This window comes from Seriola aureovittata, chromosome 6, assembly GCF_021018895.1.
Source record: "Seriola aureovittata isolate HTS-2021-v1 ecotype China chromosome 6, ASM2101889v1, whole genome shotgun sequence".
Lineage (NCBI taxonomy): Eukaryota > Metazoa > Chordata > Actinopteri > Carangiformes > Carangidae > Seriola > Seriola aureovittata.
In genome coordinates this window covers 8,761,255-8,788,475 of record NC_079369.1, presented here as the reverse complement: position 1 = coordinate 8,788,475, position 27,221 = coordinate 8,761,255, and the positions used below count along the sequence as shown (strand labels likewise).

The 27,221-nt window shown below is 35.2% G+C and overlaps 1 protein-coding gene across 8 annotated transcripts in view; it reads right to left on the bottom strand.

Moving 5' to 3' along the window:
* Positions 1 to 3,499: 3,499 nt before the first annotated feature.
* The window catches only part of unc13a (unc-13 homolog A (C. elegans)), a 58,082-nt gene continuing 34,360 nt past the window's right edge, over positions 3,500 to 27,221 (bottom strand). For 2 of the 8 annotated variants that reach the window (XM_056378872.1, XM_056378877.1), the window contains 8 exons: positions 25,880 to 25,909; positions 24,452 to 24,508; positions 24,244 to 24,324; positions 23,108 to 23,255; positions 22,230 to 22,286; positions 18,760 to 18,852; positions 3,905 to 4,064; positions 3,500 to 3,798 (listed from right to left, as the gene is read on the bottom strand). In XM_056378872.1, the coding sequence (XP_056234847.1) occupies positions 3,510 to 3,798; positions 3,905 to 4,064; positions 18,760 to 18,852; positions 22,230 to 22,286; positions 23,108 to 23,255; positions 24,244 to 24,324; positions 24,452 to 24,508; positions 25,880 to 25,909 (915 nt within the window). In that variant the 3' untranslated portion in view covers positions 3,500 to 3,509. The remainder of the gene's footprint in view (positions 3,799 to 3,904; positions 4,065 to 18,759; positions 18,853 to 22,229; positions 22,287 to 23,107; positions 23,256 to 24,243; positions 24,325 to 24,451; positions 24,509 to 25,879; positions 25,910 to 27,221) is intronic. The other 6 variants (XM_056378873.1, XM_056378879.1, XM_056378875.1 and 3 more) reach the window with 3 other exon arrangements.

The following is a 27,221-nucleotide window of genomic DNA, read 5'->3' as shown; positions in this document are numbered from 1 at the left end:
GTGAGTGGTCATGTCAAAAATGTGCATCTCAGCTAAGTAACTGATAAGAAGTTTAAACAGGCATGAGTGCTAATGGAGACAAGGAATATCATTTTTTTCCTTTAAAATGGATAAATTCAAAATTAGTCAGTATGTATGTATCAGAAATAGCAAAAGTGTAAAAGTTTGACAAACAAAGAATGAAATGAAGCTTTTTTTCATATTTTATTGGAAGCAGAAACACAATGAGACTGCAGTCCCAGTAACCTCAACCCCCAATAAGAACAACCAGAATAAAAAAAAAAAAAAAAAAAATTAGAAACATCTCATGTATAAAAAAATTCTCATGCGAGTACTTTGTACCACTACACATCATCAGTAATACATATTTATATATTCACAACCATTTGAAAAATAGAAAACAATAATGAAATATCAAAATAAAGGAGACAACAATTGGCAATTAACATCAAATAATTATGCGTGCTGGCACAATACATTTTTTTCTTTTTGTTTTATTGTTCCTATCATGCACCATTTCTGGAAGTACAGGACCCGGCACCGCTGTGCAGGTGTCTGTCTGTGTGGCCTGATCAGCTGGACAGAACAGGACAGATCATGCATGTCTGTCCACTTGGTGTCTCTGTGCTTTTCATTGTGCTTCTACATTTATCCTTTGCCCTTAACTCCTGTGCACGTTTCTGATTCACATGCCAGCCCAATAATACCCCCAACACGCAAACTGAGCCTCTGAAGGGGGAGGAGGAATCTCCCCGACTAAAGTATCATTGTCAACAGCAATAAATAAAGAATTTTTTTCGTGGCATTTCCAGCTATGTGACAGTTGTTTACCTGTTATCTAAAGTTATTAAAAGAGTGTGCAGATGTCCCCTTAGAATAAAAGACTGTGTACACACCAAAGAGTCACGCACCATGCTTAGATTCAGTTTAGTTTCAGTTTGTAACTAGTTTCCTTTAGTAGCATGATGTATATATCTTTCCAGTGTAAAAGTCAGAGACTGGCAGTTTATTTATTTAGTTGTTAATTAAGCCAAATCAAGATTTGTACAAATTATTTGTTATTCATCTCCACTGTGTACACAGTCTTCCTATGTCTTCCAATAATAGCTACATTTCCAGTAAAGGCACCCACCCACTCACACGCGCACGCACACGCACACACTCAAACACACACACACTCACACACACATTTTCCAACTGCCTGCTCACTGAGAGCAAAATTCAAGTCTACAAAAGAGCAGCAAACTTCACTTCACATAGTCTGACGTGTTTGTTACATCCGAGCTATTTACAATGCCCAACAACAACACCGGCCGTTTTCTGTTCCAGATTATTTTCCTCTGTGCTGAAAAGCTGCACAAACAAATTTCAGTCTCTAATCAGCCCCACTACAGCTGTGATATTTGGCCCATTACAATAGAGACAGCATTTACAACATATCAGACAAACGCTTGTGCTGATATAATTAGAATAATAACCCACAATGTAAACATTATAAGACTGCTTCAAAAATGACTCATCTATATAGACTTTTATAGATTAGATGCATAGAGTTCAGTTCTTACACATTGTTCCAAAGAGGGGGCCGTTATTCAGTTATGATCAAGGGCTTTGGGGGGAGAGGCCCTCGTCAGAACAAAGAGGCAGAAAGTGTAAAAACAAACAAAACCCACTATCATTATGAAATTTTGACTCTTTTTTTGAGACCCCAATCATCAAAATCATTTCCTTGCCTGAATGCTTTTTTATTCACATTCACAACAAACATAAAAACCTTATATAGATAAATAAAGCAATACATGCATTCAGTGACCCTGTGCTTCTTAATCTTCGTACCACATCTCCGTTCTCTACACTGATTAACAGAGAAACAGACTAAACTGTAGGCCCTCTTTTTAGTGTCAGTGCCAGACCTGGTGCGGTCTGGATCTGCAGCCCTTTAGCAGAGGTCTGACTTCTCGTTATCAGAGATCAGGGTCACACCACCTGCAGCTGAATCATTAGGGAATAATGGTTAGAAGGTCATTAGCGATTTGTGCTCTCCATGGGGCGCAATGCGTGTGGTTTTGTAACCCACGGGATGTTGATTTTGCAAAATAGGGTCTCAGGGACTTGTTTTTATCATCTCTTTACATGCCATCTTCGATTTGGCAAGTTTTTTTTGAGGCATGGGGAGAGGAGGTGAGTTTTTCTCCTTCTATCCTGCACCTCTACACACCCAGTTTCGGGCTGTCTAGTTGTGGAATGTTTACAGTAACACAAAGATGGAAAAACAATCAGAAGATACACATTTCTTCCTCCCCAAATTAAAATACACTTGGATAAATCTCTCCAAAATCTAACCAGAATATGAAAAGCCCCCCCCCCAACCCCCCCATGTGATGTTCTTTATTTGTGATGGCTTTCTGTGATTACATTTGCAGGTAACAGGCAACACGGGCAGCTACATGAGGTCAACATTAGAACATATTACAAACACACTCGCACATTACAAGTTCCACACATGCTCAAATGCAATCATACATTCTATTTCTCTATCCCTCTCTCTCTCTCTCACACACACACTCTGATGAATGACAGTGCTTCAGGACATGTTTTCATCAGATTCATCTCTCTATACAGTCGCTATATAGGAGACAGACAGACTGTACGAGGGTCAACACGACAGAAGGCATTGAGGGTGTCAGGCAGTGTGCTCTGTTACAGGGTAGACAGACATAAAGACGGACAAGGACAATCTTTCAAGTACCATATGTTCATTGAATAATCCTGTATAACTTTACATATGTCCTTCCTTTATTACACTATACTTATAATGATAGAATTATTCAAATATAAATATGATTTGGAAGAAAGCAGTAAATAAATGTAAAAGTATCATAACTAAATAGTGTTTTGTTCCCAATATGTGTTCCCCACCCTGATATCTGGAATGTTTGAGACTGTGCAGCCATTGTTGTTTTTCATGGGTCAGTTGGAAAGTTGGTCTTGTTGTGCTTAGGGCTGGTCTTGGCATATTTCAGCGATTATCTGTTGGTCCCTTGTCTTAGTGGGTGCAGGTGAGGGACAAGAGGAACTGGAAAGTAAAGGGGGGGGGCTACAAGATATTGCTCACCCTGACCAGTCAAATGTGTGTCTGTACATGTGTGTGTGTGATTATGGATTATGGCATGATTCACCTCTACAAACAGAGGAAAGTATGTAAGTATATGCTCTATGATTAAACTGTATGTAGTGTTCATATCATAAGGATGGTTGATATCTGTAACAATAAACACACTGGTCCTTTTCTGAAGAAAATTAAAGTGATACTTTGCTTAGCACTGTGTCTTTTCCACCGAAATAAATGTATTTACAGCACTGGGGTGTGTGACGACTGTTTTCTTATCTGTGCTTTTTCAACACTGGATTATTAGGGCAGTGGCTAGCAGTGGCTCGGGAGAGCTCCAGGGCAGTGGGTGGCGACATCTGATTGCGCTTCAGACAGGTTTTAAATTCTATTATGACTCTTAGCTGCGGCCCTCCTCAGCAGAGCGTTGGTCAGACTTGAGCTTAACAAACTCCTTGGCCACATCATCATTGTTACGCTGGGAGAGGATGCGCAGGACAGTGAGGCCCGTCTCGTCCATGTGGATGCGTTTACCCAGTGGCAACCAGCAGGCGACGCTGCCTTTGGAGGCCATGTCTTTCAGCTGCAAGACGGCCATGCCCACAGTGCGGTCCTCTCGGGCAAAGCAGTAGTCCTTCACACACACCTGCAGCTCATAGCACTCAGGACCCACCTCATTGCTCAGGGTGCTGCAGCAGAGAAAAGAGATGAGGGCAAGTGTTATCTAAGCATCTCCACATTGTTGCTCTATGACTCAAAATAAAACACAAATTATTATCATCAACAGCTACTCACAAAGTGAAGGTTTCATTGTATTTGGGAGCCCAACTGTTGTTCTTGGACTTGGTGGCATACTTCCTCTTTTTATCGCTGAGATGAGGGCCGATGATATAGACCTCCACAAATGGCCGGAATATTCCCTGCGTCTGCCACCTCAGGTCATTGGCAGCCACCACTAAAACAGAGGAAATGGAGTGGAGAGGGTGTGGGTGAGAGAGTGAGTCATGTGGAGAAAATGTGTAAAAATGTGGTGAGAGAGAATGAGTGAAGAGAAAATTCAGAACAAGAAAATACTGGCTCTCCCTCAGGCCTCACATTCCGTTTCCTGTCAAGATATTGAAGGTAGGATTGGAATTTGATTTTCCATTACAAAGTCATATATTTCTTTGGTAGCTGAAAAGCAGTTGGGTGCTGGCTTTTATGTCTTCGCCCTATCTTGGCCATCTTATATATTGTACGTATGAACATACTGCACTGGCTTGTGCCTTTGACACTGGAACAATGACATTTATGACTCACTGTAAAGCTTTTACTTATGTAGTTCTTATTTTCCCTTAGATCATCCTTAGTCTTCTTGCTGAACATTTATGCCCTTATACTATATACTGCAGCCCAATGAAACCTCTTGACTTCTAAAACCAAGTCGCTGCTCCAGTGATGACTTAAGTGTGACCTGAAGGGTGTAAATATTTAACTTATTTGTAATGAATTTATATCAATTTAAATCTCCTTTGATTCAGTATTGTTAAACAATAAAATGAGAACTTAAGTAGGTGGAAATTACTGAGTACCTGGTTACCTTACTATGATATTTTTATGCCTTACTGTACTATGACATTTTTATGCCTTACTATAATAACGACTTTTGACGTTTTTATGACTTAGTATACTATGTTGTTTTTATGACTTTTTATGCCTTACAATACTACGTCGTTTTTAATGACGTTTTATGCCTTAATATACTATGACATTTTTATGACTTTTTATCCCTTACTATACTATGTCATTTTATGACTTTTTATCCCTTACTATACTATGTCGTTTTTTTATGCCTTAGCATACAATGACGTTTTGATGATTTAATATACTATGTTGTTTTTAAGACTTTTTATGCCTTACTATACTATGACGTTTAATACCTAGGCATAAAAAGTCATAAAAACAAGAATTGTAAGGCATGAAAAATCATAAAAAAGTCATAGTATGGTAAAGCATAAAATGTCATAAAAACGACATAGTATACTAACATGAAGTTTTTATGCCTTAGTATACAATTACATTTTTATGACTTAATATATTATGTCCTTTTTATGCCTTAGTATACAATGACTTTATTATGCCTTAGTATACTATGACATTTTTATTATTGTTTATGCCTTAGTATACAATGATGTTTTTATAACTTCATATATTATGTTTTTTTTGTGCCTTACTATACTATGGCGTTTTTATGCCTTATTATACAATGATGTTTTTATGCCTTAGTACACAATGACGTTTTTATGACTTATTATTCTATGTCGTTTTTGAGACTTTTTATGCCTTACTATACTATGATGTTTAATGCCTTGGTGTAAAAAGGCATGAAAAATTAGTAGAACATCAAAGTATTGTAAGGCATGAAAAATCATAAAAAGTCATAGTATAGTGAGGCATAAAACATTATAAAGAACGACGTAGTGTTCTAACGTGACGTTTTTATACCTTACTATACTATGACTTTTTAAGCCTTATTATACTATGATATTTTTATGCCTTACTTTACTATGTCGTTTTTATGACTTTTTATGCCTTAGTATACTATGTCGTTTTTATGACTTTTTATGCCTTAGTATAATTTGTCATTTTTATGACTTTTTATGCCTTACTATACTATGATGTTTTTATGACTTTTTGTGACTTACTACTATGTTGTTTTCATGCCTTAGGAAACCATGATACTTTTTATGCCTTACTATACAATGACATTCTTACGTCTACCTATATTATGATGTTTTTTCATGTTTTTTGGCTCATTGTAATATGACATTTTTTGACATTTTATACTATACTATACTATGACGTTTTTTGGTGTTTTTATGCCTTGCTATTCTATGATGTTTTTAGATGTTTTTATGGCTCGCTATACCATGACATTATTATGTCTACCTATACTATGACGTTTTTTGATGTTTTTATGCCTCATTGTAATATGACATTTTTTGACATTTTATGCCATACTATACTATGACGTTTTTTGATATTTTTATGCCTCACTATACTATGACGTTTTTTTGATGTTTTTATGCCTCATTATACCATGACATTATTATGTCTACCTATACTATGACGTTTTTTGATGTTTTTATGGCTCATTGTAATATGACATTTTTTGACATTTTATGCCTCACTATACTATGATGTTTTTTGATGTTTTTATGCCTCATTATACCATGATATTATTATGTCTACCTATATTATGATGTTTTTTGATGTTTTGCAATGATGCCTCATTGTAATATGACATTTTTTGACATTTTATGCCATACTATACTATGGCATTTTTTCATGTTTTTATGCCTCACTATACTACAGCGTTTTTTGATGTTTTTATGCCTCATTATAACATGACATTATTATGTCTACCTATACTATGACGTTTTTACATGTTTTTATGCCTAATTGTAATATGACATTTTTTGACATTTTATGCCATACTATACTATGACGTTTTTTGATGCGTTTATGCCTCACTATACTATGATGTTTTTTGATGTTTTTATGCCTCATTATACCATGATATTATTATGTCTACCTATATTATGATGATTTTTGATGTTTTTATGCCTCATTGTAATATGACATTTTTTGACATTTTATGCCATACTATACTATGACGTTTTTTCATGTTTTTATGCCTCACTATACTACGGCGTTTTTTGATGTTTTTATGCCTCATTATACCACAATATTATTATGTCTACCTATACTATGACGTTTTATCATGTTTTTATGCCTCATTGTAATATGACATTTTTTGACATTTTATGCCATACTATACTATGACGTTTTTTGATGCTTATATGCCTCACTATACTATGATGTTTTAATGCCGTACTGTACTATGATGTTTTTAGACGTTTTATGTTTTAACATAACATGATCTTTTATGCCTCTCTATGTTTTGATGATTTTATGTTGTACGATTGCGTGATATGTTCACAAGGTGGAGTGGTGGGGTAGAGGATAGAACAGCAGCTTCCCAGGCAATAGGTCATAGGTTCGAATCCCACCTATGGATTCTTTGAGTGTGGACCTTTCGTGTTTTTCCGTTGGTACACTCAGGTTATTACAGCTTCCTCCCGCAGTTCAAAGATATGTACATTAGGTTACTTGGTAAGTGGAATTCACTGTTGTAGGCCTCAATTTATGTCTTTGTATACTATATATTTTTGATGTTTTTATGAATTACATTTTTTGATGTTTTTATGCCTCACTATAGTTTGAAGTTTTTTGATGTTTTTATGCCTCATTATACCATGACACTATTATGTCTACCTATACTATGACGTTTTTTCATGTTTTTATGTCTCATTGTAATGTGACATTTTTTGACATTTTATGCCATACTATACTATGACGTTTTTTGATGCGTTTATGCCTCACTATACTATGATGTTTTTTGATGTTTTTATGCCTCATTATACCACAATATTATTATGTCTACCTATATTATGATGTTTTTTCATGTTTTTATGCCTAATTGTAATATGACATTTTTTGACATTTTATGCTTCATTATACCATGATATTATTATGTCTACCTATATTATGACGTTTTTTCATGTTTTTATGCCTCACTCTACTACGACGTTTTTTGATGTTTTTATGCTTCATTATACCATGATATTATTATGTCTACCTATACTATGACGTTTCTTCATGTTTTTATGGCTCATTGTAATATGACATTTTTTGACATTTTATGCCATACTATACTATGACGTTTTTTCATGTTTTTATGCTTCACTATACTACGGAGTTTTTTTATGTTTTTATGCCTCATTATACCATGACACTATTATGTCTACCTATACTATGATGTTTTTTCATGTTTTTATGTCTCATTGTAATATGACATTTTTTGACATTTTATGCCATACTATACTATGACGTTTTTTGATGCTTATATGCCTCACTATACTATGATGTTTTAATGCCGTACTGTACTATGATGTTTTTAGACGTTTTATGTTTTAACATAACATGATCCTTTATGCCTCTCTATGTTTTGATGATTTTATGTGCTACGATTGCGTGATATGTTGACAAGGTGCAGTGGTGGGGTAGAGGATAGAACAGCAGCTTCCCAATCAATAGGTCATGGGTTCAAATCCCACCTATGGATCCTTTGAGTGTGGACCTTTCATGTTTTTCCGTTGATACACTTAGATTATTAAAGCTTCCTCCTGCATTTCAAAGATATGTACGTTAGGTTAATTGGTAAGTGGAATTCACTGTTGTAGGCCTCAATTTATGTCTTTGTATACTATATTTTTTGATGTTTTTATGAATTACGTTTTTTTCATGTTTTTATGCCTCACTATACTACGGCGTTTTATGATGTTTTTATGCCTCATTGTAATATGACATTTTATGCCTCACTATACTATGACGTTTTTGATGCGTTTATGCCTCACTATACTATGATGTTTTTTGATGTTTTTATGCCTCATTACACCATGATATTATTATGTCTACCTATACTATGACGTTTTATCATGTTTTTATGGCTCATTGTAATATGACATTTTTTGACATTTTATGCCATACTATACTATGACGTTTTTTGATGCGTTTATGCCTCACTATACTATGATGTTTTTTGATGTTTTTATGCCTCATTACACCATGATATTATTATGTCTACCTATACTATGACGTTTTTTCATGTTTTTATGGCTCATTGTAATATGACATTTTTTGACATTTTATGCCATACTATACTATGACGTTTTTTCATGTTTTTATGGCTCATTGTAATATGACATTTTTTGACATTTTATGCCATACTATACTATGACGTTTTTTCATGTTTTTATGCCTCACTCTACTACGTCGTTTTTGATGTTTTTATGCCTCATTATACCATGATATTATTATGTCTACCTGTACTATGACGTTTTTTCATGTTTTTATGCCTAATTGTAATATGACATTTTTTGACATTTTATGCCATACTATACTATGACGTTTTTTGTTGCGTTTATGCCTCACTATACTATGATGTTTTTTGATGTTTTTATGCCTCATTATACCATGATATTATTATGTCTACCTATATTATGATGATTTTTGATGTTTTTATGCCTCATTGTAATATGACATTTTTTGACATTTTATGCCATACTATACTATGACGTTTTTTGATGCGTTTATGCCTCACTATACTATGATGTTTTTTGATGTTTTTATGCCTCATTATACCATGATATTATTATGTCTACCTATACTATGACGTTTTTTCATGTTTTTATGGCTCATTGTAATATGACATTTTTTGACATTTTATGCCATACTATACTATGACGTTTTTTGATGCGTTTATGCCTCACTATACTATGATGTTTTTTGATGTTTTTATGCCTCATTATACCACAATATTATTATGTCTACCTATATTATGATGTTTTTTCATGTTTTTATGGCTCATTGTAATATGACATTTTTTGACATTTTATGCCATACTATACTATGACGTTTCTTCATGTTTTTATGGCTCATTGTAATATGACATTTTTTGACATTTTATGCCATACTATACTATGACGTTTTTTCATGTTTTTATGCCTCACTATACTACGGCGTTTTTTGATGTTTTTATGCCTCATTATACCACAATATTATTATGTCTACCTATACTATGACGTTTTATCATGTTTTTATGCCTCATTGTAATATGACATTTTTTGACATTTTATGCCATACTATACTATGACGTTTTTTGATGCTTATATGCCTCACTATACTATGATGTTTTAATGCCGTACTGTACTATGATGTTTTTAGACGTTTTATGTTTTAACATAACATGATCTTTTATGCCTCTCTATGTTTTGATGATTTTATGTTGTACGATTGCGTGATATGTTCACAAGGTGGAGTGGTGGGGTAGAGGATAGAACAGCAGCTTCCCAGGCAATAGGTCATAGGTTCGAATCCCACCTATGGATCCTTTGAGTGTGGACCTTTCATGTTTTTCCGTTGATACACTTAGATTATTAAAGCTTCCTCCTGCATTTCAAAGATATGTACGTTAGGTTAATTGGTAAGTGGAATTCACTGTTGTAGGCCTCAATTTATGTCTTTGTATACTATATTTTTTGATGTTTTTATGAATTACGTTTTTTTCATGTTTTTATGCCTCACTATACTACGGCGTTTTATGATGTTTTTATGCCTCATTATACCATGACACTATTATGTCTACCTATACTATGACGTTTTTTCATGTTTTTATGTCTCATTGTAATATGACATTTTATGCCATACTATACTATGACGTTTTTTGATGCGTTTATGCCTCACTATACTATGATGTTTTTTGATGTTTTTTATGCCTCATTATACCATGATATTATTATGTCTACCTATATTATGATGTTTTTTGATGTTTTTATGCCTCATTGTAATATGACATTTTTTGACATTTTATGCCATACTATACTATGACGTTTTTTGATGCGTTTATGCCTCACTATACTATGATGTTTTTTGATGTTTTTATGCCTCATTACACCATGATATTATTATGTCTACCTATACTATGACGTTTTTTCATGTTTTTATGGCTCATTGTAATATGACATTTTTTGACATTTTATGCCATACTATACTATGACGTTTTTTCATGTTTTTATGCCTCACTCTACTACAGCGTTTTTTGATGTTTTTATGCCTCATTATACCATGATATTATTATGTCTACCTATACTATGACGTTTTTTCGTGTTTTTATGGCTCATTGTAATATGACATTTTTTGACATTTTATGCCATACTATACTATGACGTTTTTTGATGCGTTTATGCCTCACTATACTATGATGTTTTTTTATGTTTTTATGCCTCATTGTAATATGACATTTTTTGACATTTTATGCCATACTATACTATGACGTTTTTTGATGCGTTTATGCCTCACTATACTATGATGTTTTTTGATGTTTTTATGCCTCATTACACCATGATATTATTATGTCTACCTATACTATGACGTTTTTTCATGTTTTTATGTCTCATTGTAATATGACATTTTATGCCATACTATACTATGACGTTTTTTGATGCGTTTATGCCTCACTATACTATGATGTTTTTTGATGTTTTTATGCCTCATTATACCATGATATTATTATGTCTACCTATATTATGATGTTTTTTTATGTTTTTATGCCTCATTGTAATATGACATTTTTTGACATTTTATGCCATACTATACTATGACGTTTTTTGATGCGTTTATGCCTCACTATACTATGATGTTTTTTGATGTTTTTATGCCTCATTACACCATGATATTATTATGTCTACCTATACTATGACGTTTTTTCATGTTTTTATGGCTCATTGTAATATGACATTTTTTGACATTTTATGCCATACTATACTATGACGTTTTTTCATGTTTTTATGCCTCACTCTACTACGGCGTTTTTTGATGTTTTTATGCTTCATTATACCATGATATTATTATGTCTACCTATACTATGACGTTTCTTCATGTTTTTATGGCTCATTGTAATATGACATTTTTTGACATTTTATGCCATACTATACTATGACGTTTTTTGATGCGTTTATGCCTCACTATACTATGATGTTTTTTGATGTTTTTATGCCTCATTACACCATGATATTATTATGTCTACCTATACTATGACGTTTTTTCATGTTTTTATGGCTCATTGTAATATGACATTTTTTGACATTTTATGCCATACTATACTATGACGTTTTTTCATGTTTTTATGCCTCACTCTACTACGGCGTTTTTTGATGTTTTTATGCCTCATTATACCATGATATTATTATGACTACCTATACTATGACGTTTTTTCATGTTTTTATGCCTAATTGTAATATGACATTTTTTGACATTTTATGCCATACTATACTATGACGTTTTTTGATGCGTTTATGCCTCACTATACTATGATGTTTTTTGATGTTTTTATGCCTCATTATACCATGATATTATTATGTCTACCTATATTATGATGTTTTTTGATGTTTTTATGCCTCATTGTAATATGACATTTTTTGACATTTTATGCCATACTATACTATGACGTTTTTTGATGCTTATATGCCTCACTATGCTATGATGTTTTAATGCCGTACTGTACTATGATGTTTTTAGACGTTTTATGTTTTAACATAACATGATCCTTTATGCCTCTCTATGTTTTGATGATTTTATGTGCTACGATTGCGTGATATGTTGACAAGGTGCAGTGGTGGGGTAGAGGATAGAACAGCAGCTTCCCAATCAATAGGTCATGGGTTCAAATCCCACCTATGGATTCTTTGAGTGTGGACCTTTCATGTTTTTCCGTTGATACACTTAGATTATTAAAGCTTCCTCCTGCATTTCAAAGATATGTATGTTAGGTTAATTGGTAAGTGGAATTCACTGTTGTAGGCCTCAATTTATGTCTTTGTATAATATATTTTTTGATGTTTTTATGAATTACGTTTTTTTCATGTTTTTATGCCTCACTATACTACGGCGTTTTATGATGTTTTTATGCCTCATTATACCATGACACTATTATGTCTACCTATACTATGACGTTTTTTCATGTTTTTATGTCTCATTGTAATATGACATTTTATGCCATACTATACTATGACGTTTTTTGATGCGTTTATGCCTCACTATACTATGATGTTTTTTGATGTTTTTATGCCTCATTATACCATGATATTATTATGTCTACCTATATTATGATGTTTTTTGATGTTTTTATGCCTCATTGTAATATGACATTTTTTGACATTTTATGCCATACTATACTATGACGTTTTTTGATGCGTTTATGCCTCACTATACTATGATGTTTTTTGATGTTTTTATGCCTCATTACACCATGATATTATTATGTCTACCTATACTATTACGTTTTTTCATGTTTTTTTATGTTTTTATGCCTCATTGTAATATGACATTTTTTGACATTTTATGCCATTACTATACTATGACTTTTTTTGATGTTTTTATGCCTCACTCTACTACAGCGTTTTTTGATGTTTTTTTATGTTTTTATGCCTCATTATACCATGATATTATTATGTCTACCTATACTATGACGTTTTTTGATGTTTTTATGAATTACGTTTTTTCATGTTTTTATGGCTCATTGTAATATGACATTTTTTGACATTTTATGCCATACTATACTATGATGTTTTTTGATGTTTTTATGAATTACGTTTTTTCATGTTTTTATGCCTCACTATACTATGATGTTTTTTTATGTTTTTATGCCTCATTACACCATGATATTATTATGTCTACCTATACTATGACGTTTTTTCCTGTTTTTATGGCTCACTCTACTACGGCGTTTTTTGATGTTTTTATGCCTCATTATACCATGATATTATTATGTCTACCTATACTATGACGTTTTTTCATGTTTTTATGCCTAATTGTAATATGACATTTTTTGACATTTTATGCCATACTATACTATGACGTTTTTTGATGCGTTTATGCCTCACTATACTATGATGTTTTTTGATGTTTTTATGCCTCATTATACCATGATATTATTATGTCTACCTATATTATGATGTTTTTTGATGTTTTTATGCCTAATTGTAATATGACATTTTTTGACATTTTATGCCATACTATACTATGACGTTTTTTGATGCGTTTATGCCTCACTATACTATGATGTTTTTTGATGTTTTTATGCCTCATTATACCATGATATTATTATGTCTACCTATATTATGACGTTTTTTCATGTTTTTATGGCTCATTGTAATATGACATTTTTTGACATTTTATGCCATACTATACTATGACGTTTTTTCATGTTTTTATGCCTCACTCTACTACGGCGTTTTTTGATGTTTTTATGCCTCATTATACCATGATATTATTATGTCTACCTATACTATGACGTTTTATCATGTTTTTATGGCTCATTGTAATATGACATTTTTTGACATTTTATGCCATTACTATACTATGACGTTTTTTGATGCTTATATGCCTCACTATACTATGATGTTTTAATGCCGTACTGTACTATGATGTTTTTAGACGTTTTATGTTTTAACATAACATGATCTTTATGCCTCTCTATGTTTTGATGATTTTATGTGCTACGATTGCGTGATATGTTGACAAGGTGGAGTGGTGGGGTAAAGGATAGAACAGCAACTTCCCAATCAATAGGTCATAGGTTTGAATTCCACCTATGGATTCTTTGGGTATGGATCATTCATGTTTTTCCGTTTGTACACTCAGGTTATTACAGCTTCCTCCCGCAGTTCAAAGATATGTACATTAGGTTACTTGGTAAGTGGAATTCACTGTTGCAGGCCTCAATTTATGTCTTTGTATAATATATTTTTTGATGTTTTTATGAATTACATTTTTTGATGTTTTTATGCCTCATTATACCATGACACTATTATGTCTACCTATACTATGACGTTTTTTCATGTTTTTATGCCTCACTATACTACGGCGTTTTATGATGTTTTTATGCCTCATTATACCATGACACTATTATGTCTACCTATACTATTACGTTTTTTCATGTTTTTATGTCTCATTGTAATATGACATTTTTTGACATTTTATGCCATACTATACTATGACGTTTTTTGATGCTTTTATGCCTCACTATACTATGATGTTTTTTGATGTTTTTATGCCTCATTATACCATGATATTATTATGTCTACCTATATTATGATGTTTTTTGATGTTTTTATGCCTCATTGTAATATGACATTTTTTGACATTTTATGCCATACTATACTATGACGTTTTTTCATGTTTTTATGCCTCATTATACCATGATATTATTATGTCTACTTATACTATGATGTTTTTTCATGTTTTTATGTCTCATTGTAATATGACATTTTTTGACATTTTATGCCATACTATACTATGACGTTTTTCGGTGTTTTTATGCCTCATTATACCATGATATTATTATGTCTACCTATATTATGATGTTTTTTGATGTTTTTATGCCTCATTGTAATATGACATTTTTTGACATTTTATGCCATACTATACTATGACGTTTTTTCATGTTTTTATGCCTCATTATACCATGATATTATTATGTCTACCTATACTATGACGTTTTTTCATGTTTTTATTCCTAATTGTAATATGACATTTTTTGACATCTTATGCCATACTATACTATGACGTTTTTTGATGCGTTTTTGCCTCAATATACTATGATGTTTTTTCATGTTTTTATACCTCATTATACCATCATATTATTATGTCTACCTATACTATGATGTTTTTTCATGTTTTTATGTCTCATTGTAATATGACATTTTTTGAAATTTTATGCCATACTATACTATGACGTTTTTTGGTGTTTTCTTGCCTTGCTATTCTATGACGTTTTTGTATGTTTTTATGCCTCACTATAACATGACATTCTTATGTCTACCTATAGAATGATGTTTTTTAAAGTATATTTTTTTGGGGCTTTCATGCCTTTGATGGACAGCACAGTGGAGAGTGACAGGAAACGGGGAGGCAGAGAGAGGGGGAATGACATGCAGCGAAGGGCCGTCCGATGCGGGATTCGAACCGGGGCCGACTGCAGCAAGGACTGTAGCCTCTACACATGGGGCGCCTGCTTAAACCACTACGCTACACGACGCCCCTAGAATGATGTTTTTTGATGTTTTTATGTCTCATTTTAATGACATTATATGCCATACTATACTATGACTTTTTTTGATGCTTTTATGCCTTGCTATACTATGACCTTTTTTGATGTTTTTATTCCTTGCTATAACATGACGCTATTATGTCTACCTATATTATGACGGCTTTTCATGTTTTTATGCCTCATTGTAATATGAAATTTTTTGACATTTTATGCCATACTATACTATGACTTTTTTTGATGTTTTTATGCCTCACTATACCATGACATTCTTATGTCTACCTATACAATGACGTTTTTTGATGTTTTTATGCGTCATTGTAATATGACATTTTATGCCATAATATACTATGACGTTTTTTGACGTTTTTATGCCTTGCTATACCATGACATTATTATGTCTACCTATACTATGATGTTTTTTGATGTTCTTATGGCTCATTGTAATATGACCTTTTTTGATATTTTATGCCATACTATATACTATGACATTTTTTGATGTTTTTATGCCTCACTATAGTATGACGTTTTTTGACGTTTTCATGCCTTATTATACTATGAAATTTTATACCTTACTATACTATGATGTTTTTTATGCCTTACTATGATAATTTTATGCTATACTATACTTTTAAATTTTTATGCCTTACTATGCTATGTCGTTTTTATGACTTTTTAAGCCTTATTATACTATGACTTTTTATGCCTTAGTATACTTTGTCATTTTTATGATTTTTAATGACTTACTATACTATGATGTTTTTATGACTTTTTGTGACTTACTATACTATGTCGTTTTCATGCCTTAGGATACCATGATACTTTTTATGCCTTACTATACTATGACATTTTTATGATTTTTCATGCTTTACTATACTATGTCTTTTTTATACTTTACTATACTATTACTTTTTATGCCTTAGTATACTATAATATTTTTTATGCCTTATTATACTTTGAAATTTTAATGCCTTACTATACTATGTCGTTTTCATGACTTTTTATGCCTTATTATACTATGACTTTTTATGCCTTAGACTACTATGACATTTTAATGACTTTTTGTGACTTACTATACTATGTCGTTTTTATGCCTTATTATACTATGACTTTTTATGCCTTAGTATAATATGACATTTTGATGACTTTTTATGCCTTACTATACTATGTCGTGTTTATGACTTTTTATGACTTACTATACTATGTCGTTTTTATACCTTACTATACTATGACTTTTTTTGCCTTAATATACTATGATATTTTTTATGCTTTACTATGATATTTTTATGCCTTACTATACTATATCGTTTTTATGACTTTTTATGAATTACTATATTATTGTTTTTATGCCTTAATATACAATGACTTTTTTATGACTTAGTATACAATGACTTTTTTATGACTTTTTATGCCTTACTATACTATGATGTTGTTATGACTTTTTGTGACTTACTATGCTATGTCGTTTTTATGCCTTAGGATACCATGATACTTTTTATGTCTTACTATAATATTGACATTTTTATGACTTTTTATGACCTACTATACTATGTTGTTTTTATGCCTTACTATACTATGACTTTTTATGCCTTAGTGTACTATGATATTTTTTATGCCTTACTATGATATTTCTATGCCTTACTATACTGTCGTTTTCATGACTTTTTATGCCTTACAATACTATGACATTTCTATGACTTTTTGTGACTCACTATACTATGACTTTTTATGCCTCACTATAATATGACATTTATATGACTTTTTGTGACTTACTATACTATGTCTTTTTCATGCTTTACTATACTATGTTGTTTTTTTGACTTAATATACTATGTCGTTTCTAAGACTGTTTATGCCTTACTATACTATGATGTTTAATGCCTGGGCATTAAAAGGCATACAACGTCATAAATATTATATAGTGTACTAACGTGTTTTTTTTATGCCTGACTATACTATAATGTTTAATGCCTAGGCAAGAGTTGGGTCAGGTAAGGCCTAATTTTTCTTATGTTGTATAAAGCAAAGTGGTACGACTGGGAAACAGATGCAACAAGGTTAGAGAGCTGGTCATCAAACATGACACCCAGGTTTCTCGTGACCTTGTTTGGGATAAGAGATCAAGAGGCAATTTGGTATTGATTTTGTGATGGAGAGACTGATTGGCCTTGATGACTAAGAGTTCAGTCTTAGAGTGGTTCAGCTGAAGGTGGCGTTTCTTCATCCATATGGAAATGTCAGAGAGACAAGCTGAGATCCGAACAGAGAGCGTGGGGTCATCTTACAGGAACAATGGGTATAGTTGGGTGTTGTCTGCATAGCATTAATATAAGCAGCCGGTAATTGGACACCAGGAGGTGGTGTATATTGCAAGGAGAAGGGGCCCCAGTACTGATCCTTGGGGGACCCCTGTGGAGAGGGTAAGAAGTTTGTCCTTGCCAAGACACCACAAAGGAGTGCTAAGTGAGATTGCATTCAAAACAAGAAAGTGGTTAGCCCGAGATGCCAATGTTGGAATATTAATGAAAACAATCTTGTTTCTGTTTATTACCATTTAAATATGCTGAATTTTGGACAACTATCCCAATGCATGGTCCACCTACTTGCTTTTTCTGGAGCTTTCAACTGTATCACACAGCTACATAAGTGCATAGAGTTTGCTCAGTTATCATGGAGATGGACAGCTGAGATGCAGACATAATTGTTATGATTTACTCCATGGAATCTCCAATTGAGCAAACAATGTCCACTGATGTCGACCATATAATGAGTTTGAAAGCTCTGAAAAAACAAGTAAACCTTGATTTGGGATTGTTTTGTCAAAATGCTATTTCCAGCATCAAGAATGAACTTTCATACTTACTGATCCATTGTTATACACTGTTACTGAATTAAAGAGAGAGTAAATAGTAAAAACAAACACACTTCATTTAACTTTTACCTTTCACTGTGACCTTGTGCTCTCCAGTGTTGGGGTGAGTGAAAATCTCCACATGGATGGACACCTCTCCGACGGCATCATCCACCCCAGAGCCTGACAGGACAGACAGACAGTGAGGGGGGATACATTAATACCCTTGATCAACTCTTTGTCCTATCACAGACCAAACACCAACACAAGCCACTGTGCCTATTGTAAAAAACACGTTACAGACCAATTACATTTCAATTTCTTAAATTGAACATTGAAATGGATTTGGTTATAATCTTTTGGATATTAGACAAAATACTGATTAGGCCAATAATTCTTTATACTAAAATAATCACTGTGTAACAGGAGGATTTAAAATAGGGCATAGTGATCTGTTTGTGAATATGTTGTGGTCTGGAGGTGGACAATCAGACAAAGCTGCTATGAGTGGGCATGAATCTTTTAATGTAGGTAGTACTGCAGTAAGTGTAATACATTTACTGATGACATGATTAGTCCTCTTTTAGTGGCAAAACATCTCTAAATAATTACAGTTCAGTTAATAGTTTTCTACTGAAATAACCATATTTTTTCCTTCAGCAAGACATTCTGCATTGTGATTAGACACTGACTGAGTGGCCTTTTGTACAGATTCAGCAACTGATTGATAACAATTTGGATTCAGCGAGGACAGTAATTTGAGCCCACTCATAGATGCAAGGTGTCTGTTTGGATGCAGGGTTCTTAGTAAGAGGCAGAGAAGAAGACAGGAGAGAGGCTGAGAAACTGACAGTGTGGTTCCCCTGACACAGATCAGGTCAGGACATGCTCAGATGGATCTAGACAAGTGGACACACCCATTCCTTGGTAAAGATTTTTACCCACGCATGGTAAGAGGAGGGACAAGAAAGGGGAAGGAGCTTAGAGAAGAGAGAAGTAGTTCAGCGTCTCAGACCTGTTGGTGTGGGATGGTACTATCAATACCCAGCTTGCTTGGACAACAACATATTATATTCATAAAGATATAGATAAGGAATGCAGATGGATCTAGTCTGAGGTTCATGTTAGTCCATGTGTACTCCCTCTACCCAAAATAGCTCAACTCTGGACCCAAATTCAGGTCTTGGGGTCGTTGGTTCTATACTTTCAGCTGCAAGACTATTTTAGGGGGGAAGAGGGGCATGCACTGTCTGGGTGGCTTCACTCAGGCTCCAACTCTTTTGTCTGGGAGGGAGACTGTGGACAAATCTTTCCTCAGTGTCTCAGTGTGGTTTTGTGCTGCTGCTGTGAACAAGTGGTTTAATTCCACATACAACTCCAGAAGGATACAGTGACAGATGGACATTAATTTTCAATGTTTTAATTAGTGTCTTCACTCTGTCAACGGTATCTTTGTGGCGACAACCAGCAGCCTGTGTGCGTGTGTTTTCAACCAGCCGCCCACTAAACAAGGTGTCTGTGGGAGTTAGACAGCAGAGTGTTCCTGGCATGCAGCTCTCTGGGGAGCATTATGGGATTGTTGGTCTCGCTGCCAACAGGACCGAAGAGAGCAGCATTCATCCATCTGGCCTTGTCTACACTGTGGAGGACGTCCATAAAATATGAGAAAGAAACTTTGCTGGCAGGAAGATGTTGCCAGAAAAGCACAGGCTTTTCTTCTTAAACAAGCACAGCAATCAGAGGTGCATATTTTGTACCATATTGCAAATGTTCACCAGAATAGACATTAAATCTCAAACTTGTACTGCGATCGCACTGAATCATCGGCCAAGTTCACTCCATATTCACAAATGGCCCTTGATTATTTCAACTACAAATAATGCAGCTTATAGCCTGCAGCGTGTAAGAATGACAGTCCCCACAGATCAAAGTCCTCCTTCAGTTCATAAGAATAAATTCCACTGTGCTTCGTCCATTCATCTTTCTTAAATCATCTACTCTAATATGGCTGGAATAACTATCTGGTGAAATGTTCCTGGCAGGAAGTGAATTTACATTCCTTAGCAGCTTGTTTTCTATATATACCTCCACCATGGAAGCTAACAAAGACCATAATAATTTGAATTTTATAAGCCGATAAATACCTAGTGGCCTTTATATTACATTGAATGGATTGTGTTGAAATATTTTACTTTGAAAATCATCTATTTAAAAACTTATTTTTTTAGTTCACAAATTGATATATATCCAGCATTAAATATTCAAATTGTTAAATTCATTTTTAGATATAAAAGAAGTCAAGACAAAACATCAACCTGCCCATTTTAAATTGGTTCTGTCAGTCATATGAGCCAAGAAAGAGCAGCTCCTGGACAGCTGAATTTTATATCTATTCCACACATGGAAATGAAAACAAAACACAACCTGGTATGTTACATATTCTAAACAGTGTTGTCCATATTAAAGGGCTGTCAGTGTGCTGGAGCTTTGCAAATGAAGTCAATACACAAACACTGAATTAGCCGAATGTATACAGCTCCTGCATCATCCTGCGTGTGTGTGTTTATGAGAAAAAGTCAAATCTTTTGATACAAATCTAAAGTGACAGAAATCAGACCACATGACCTGAGGGACTGCTTCTGATTGGTTCAGTCTGTGGAGGGGAGATGAGTTGAGCACCCTTTTCTCATCATTGCTGCAGGCAGGGCTGCACTGCACGTTGGAGCTTTTTGTATGTGTGTATGTGTGTGTGTGTGTGTGTGTGTGTGTGTGTGTGTGTGTGTGTGTGTGTGTGTGTGTGTTTCTGTGTGTTTCTATGTGTTTCTGTGTGTGTCTGTGTGTGTCTGTCTCTGTCTGTGTTTGTGTGTGATGACAGAGCAGGCAGGGACGGATGACCCTCCCAGACAAACTGAGCCGACAGCCATCATGGTCTTCATAATCTACTCCTCTTCATCAGCGTCTTTCACTTCAGACACAGTGGGCGGGGTGGTAACGTGGGGGGAAGGATTTCCTCTCTGTTTTCACAATACACTGTGCTTCTGCCTCAGTAACCTTCAGTCTCACTCAGTCACATTGCTCTGGCTCAGCCACTCGCACGCACGCACACACACACGCGCACTTGCTTGGCCCCCGGCCTCTCTCTGTGACATCATGCTGGATCAGGATTCCTCCACACTTTGATGCATTTCTGCTCTTTTTGTCTGATGTCCGCACATCATGCGTCAAGTGTCTGCTCATACATACAGTCCATCGCGTATGTATTCAGTGCAGCTCCATACATACAGACATCAGTTTGTACATTACATGCATGAATGCATACAGTCCATGTTCATATTGTTGTGGTGGGCATGTATGTGTAAAAAGGCAGAGATAGAGAGAAAAGGAGAGGAAGTATGTTGAGTCAGTGCATTGCACTTGTCTGCTGGGATGAGTTTGAGCAGGCAGGGGAGTTTCAGGATGCACATGGGGAGGGAGGTGGAGGGTGGAGAGAGTTGGGCTTTGGTCTGGAGACTCTCTGGTAGTCCTGGATATGTCAGACTCTGAGCCTGAATGCAACATACCCTTTTCTGGGTAAACATCCTCACTAGTGGTGAACCTCACCCCCTTCCCGCCGAACACTGGCCCACAAACGGGGCAGAAGAAGGGAGTAGACAGAGAAAGGAGAGACACGTAGAAAGATGAGAAAAACAAACCAACATGTAAAAAGCTTTTGTCTAATGAGTTATTTCTACCGAATGAGCTCTTTTTTTTTTCTTTTTTTTTCCTGATGTGCAGTGTGAAGATCGCAACATGCAAAGCTCACACAGATCTACTGCAGTAAAATGCACTTTATGTATGCTCCAAAAACCGCATGGCATTTTGCCTAATTAAATTTTAAACGATCATCCACTCAAATGGCATTTCTACCAGCGGTGCTCAGGGACAGTCTGTCAGCATCAGCACTTCCACAAAGATGACAGCTGTTATTGTACCCATCCGATGGTGGGATGGAGGCTGAACAACGGAATCAAAGAGCGAGAGAAAAGAGGGGGTGGGTATTTATTTTTTTCATTGCAAATAGCTGTCAGATCATGTAAAGAATAGTCTCCGTGTTTCCGCAGGCTGGCTACCAGGAGACTCAGCAATTCAAAACAGGGAGAAAATATTGTGCTGCTACAGCCTTGACTCTAAAAAGCACGAGACATTTTCAGGATATAAAGCTCGCTGTTTGGGAAACCCTAGTGTTAACAAAAGAGTGGGAGACACTGAGAAAAGTGGCTCCTCAGAGAGCATAGCAAAAAAAAAAAAGCGGGATATAATGATGATCTGAATCAGAGAATTACATAACATTGGAAATTAAGTTTGTATCTAGCAAATGAAGATACTGGAAAGTAAAGATAATCAAAATTCAGACAGAGAAAGGGAAGAGTGTTAAGCAGAGTAAAGACCGTCACGTTACCTTGTGTGTTCTGTGACTGGACAAAGGTCTTAATGAGTTTGTCTGTGGCCTGCGTGTAGAGGGAGAGGGCGTAGTGGAGAGACTGGAGGTCAGGACTCTTCTCTAGGAAAGTCTTCTTCAGACCCACACCACCCGCATGGAAGTATTGCTAACAGACACAAAGGCAGACAAACAAAACAGAAAACAGATGTTAACTAATGTCCTCCTGCAAAAGATTATTGAAGAAACAAAGGTAATTTTTAATTAAAGAAAATGGAGCGATATCTGACAGAGTAAACTACTGTGATGTTCAATGTTAGCTTTCATTCATTCACACAATATTCTAGAGCTATAATGACTAGTTGATTAATTGATCAGTGGATCTACAGAAAATCAATGAGAAACTATACTATACTACTATAACTGATAATTGAATAACCCTTATTTTTCAAGCATAAATGCCAAACATTTGATGGTTTCAGGTTCTAAAATGTAACAATTTGCTCATTCATCTTGACTTAATTTATAGTGAATTAAACATGTTTGGACCGTTGGTTGGACAAAACAACAAACTTTTTCTGTCATCACCTTGTGCTCTAGGAAATTGTGATTGGTATTTTTCACTGTTGTTTTATAGAATAATGATACATCTGTTACAAAAAAAAAATTGGCAATGGATTAAATAATGTAAAATGATTGTTAATTGCAGCCTTACATTGATAAAGCTTGCAAAATCACTCTACTACAAGTGATCACAGTTTCTGTCTCTGTAGCAACAGCTCAATAGAGGCATTGAAGTATTCATTAAATATGTATATTACCTCTGGCATGTTTCAAGGTAGTGATTTTATTTGCATGTAATTGAAAAGTCCAGACAGTTAATACAGTGATTTTTTCCTCATGTTTTACATTTACATTTATTAATTTGGCAGACGCTTTTATCCAAAGCGACTGACAAGTGAGGGACATCACTAAAGCTTCCATGCAGTAGGAAACCATGGTGTAAGTACTACGTACTACATCTATTTAATAAATGCAAAGTTTTTCTGTCTCCTGTAACTTCAAATGCTTTTTCCAGTTCATCACATCTTCCTATATGCAGATAACTGATTTACAGCACTTCCACTTGTCATGCACATGTAACGGTGAGATTCTACCTTGATGGTGTCGAGAGCCAGCTCTATCACAGCACACTGTTTAGGTGTGAGTGCTTTGGCCTCCTCGCGGACCATGTGCTCCTGAAGACAACAGCGAGAAAAGCACGGACTGAAATGACCTATCTGTCCATTCACAGACTCTGCTTCATATTTTTTAAGCAATTAGAGTCGAGAGCCCAGAGCCCAGTGGTGGAAAAACATATTGTACCTTCAGCTTGGACAGCTGTCCCAGCTCCTTGGCAGCGTTAAAGATGAGCTGAGTGCCCTGGAAGAGACAGAGAGAGAGAGAGACAGATAGAAGAAAAGTAGACAGGCAGAGAGAGGAAAGTGTTGTTATTATCATGACAAAACAGGGCAGCGGCTTAGTGTCACACAGAGGACAGCAACGTTTCTGACACACACATTCATAAACAGTCACTCTAAGCCGCTTTACAGGTGTCAAGGTACTTTTTCCTTCAAGTGCTGTTATCATACTTATCTGTGTTTTATTCATTTCAAAAGAATGACACTCCGCTGCACGCGCACGCACGCGCGCGCGCGCACACACACACACACACACACACACACAGTGAGACATTTCAGTACGAAGAGAAGGGAAAGTGGTTCAGCTCATGGCAAGGGCAAGAAAGTAGACAGACTTGTGCACTCCTGAACACACACATGCACACACACACACACACACACACACACACACACACATATCAGCTCTGCAGTTGCACTGTGGTGTACGTAGGTATTTATAGGAAGTCCAGCCTAATGCAATACTCTGGTAAGAGGATATGTATGTGAGTGCTACTGACTGGTCCTTCAAATCTTATCTTTGGTTACAGCTCTAGACATGAAATATAGTTTTATAATAAACTGTATGTAGCTACAGCCAGTTTTAATAGTCTTACAAACAACATTGCAATAATGCCAGAAAATGAAACAAAATACACAAATCTGTGCACAGGAGGTTCATTATATTGTAAAACTACAGAGAAAAATAAACATAAACCTTTGAAACTGTGTTGTGTCTAGTCTGCATTTCAGATACTTAAGATTCAGTCAGGCAAGCAATGCCTGGCAAGGTCATGTGGGAATAATCCAGACTCCCTTTGGTGCTACACTATATTTAACTGTCAGATAATAAGGTAGATGGTTGTACGTTTTGTTGCTGACCCTAGAAGCAAATTCAAATGCACCATAAAGCCCAAGTCAAAAGGGCACACCATCGCTGGCCTACAGCTTTGCCTTTGACTTTTGTTTCTGTAGCTGAACCGCACCCTATTTTTTCTTGCATTGTAGCGATGTAGATATGAAACAAAATTATATATTGTTTTTGAAATTCAGATCAAATGAGGTGAACCCCTTGACCTGGGGTTTGTGGTGTGTTTGATCTTAAATGTCTGCATGTAGAGCACATTAGAGTGTATGACCTGTGGTGAAGCTGGGACTGCAGGTAGCTACTCGCTACAGCTTGTGATAGTGGGTTTTCCACTGCATATAAACAACACTATAGAGGAATATTGTGTAAAAATCAATATTTCCACCGCTTTGTTTGACTGGGGAACTATGGGAGAGAGACGGAGACACGGAGAGAAGACATAGAGGAGAGAGACAAGACACATTGATCTGAAGGGGGTTTAGTCCTTACATCACTGTGAGAAGCACTCTTCAGCCTCCCCTGGAAAGACAGCATGTGGTTAATACTTCAAGCAGTGGCCAGTCCCTGCAGTCTGACTTCACTCTCATTGATTAGTACGCAATTAAAAGTGCACGCGTTGCTTCGCAAAATGTAAAAAAAATTTGAGGATGTGCATCATCACTGCCAGAGATGTCAGCTTCTTTCAGTTATCTAATTGTTTTGGTCCCCAAACCAACAAGAACATGTTTTATGTCATAAATAGACATAACAGGAGTAAAAGGATGTGACAAAATTTTTCTTCAAAAATATACAGGTGACATTTGCTTATTCTGTGTAGTCGTCAAATCCATTTTGATGATCATTACTGTGCTGTTTTATGGGAAGCTATACAAACATTGTACCACACTATGTACTCTGATACTTTTACCACTTTTACATGCTATTCACAGAAAGAAAACACAGTACCAAGAGGCCAAAGGAATAGTGTACAGTAAAAATCCAAATGTAACCTAATATATGATGACATCAAATGTCATCGCAAAAAAACAATTTTTCTATCAGTGAAATAAGATATACTTCATAAACAAAAGTTCCTGAGATAGTTGGACATTCTGAGAAATACACTTATTCACTGTCTTGCAAAGTGTTAGACTGAGAAGATTGATATTACGTTCATGTCTGTGCATGTTAGCTTAGCTTAGCATAAAGGGTTGAGACAGTTAGCCTTCCTCCCTCAGAGGATAAATAAATTTGCTAACCAACACCAATGAATACATCACATTTCCTGTGTTTACACTAACAGAATGTAAAAAGTACAAATTTTGATTTGACGGGGAGTCGTGTGCAAGAGGAAGTCGCTGTGCATGGCAGCTGATTACCAAGAAATAGTTACAGCACGAAACAAGCTGTGACAAGGCTACTATGTCCGCCAGGTAGCTGCTAACTTGCCTGTGTGCTCTTGGGCGCTCAGAAGGTAATGTACTGCAATTGTTTTGCTTATTTGCCAAAAATTGCCCTACAAGAGCGACGACAGTGAACCAAAACAGTGAAGCTGTGAGCTGTTTTGTTTTTGCATTGATTGGATAGCGATAGTAGAGATATAGACAGAACGTGTAGGGCGGTTTTGACATGTAACACGGGGCCCCCCAGGTGGTAAACTCGTAATACACATGCATGAGATGATCGATCTTCTCATCTAACTCTCAGCAATAAATCGAAAAGGCATATTTCCCAAAATGTCTATACTAATAGTCTAACTATTCTTTTAAAAAAACAAAAAGTAGAAATCAGAAATAAAAACATCAGTATATCATAGAATTCATGACATTAAAGCTCTATGTGATGTCTTGGA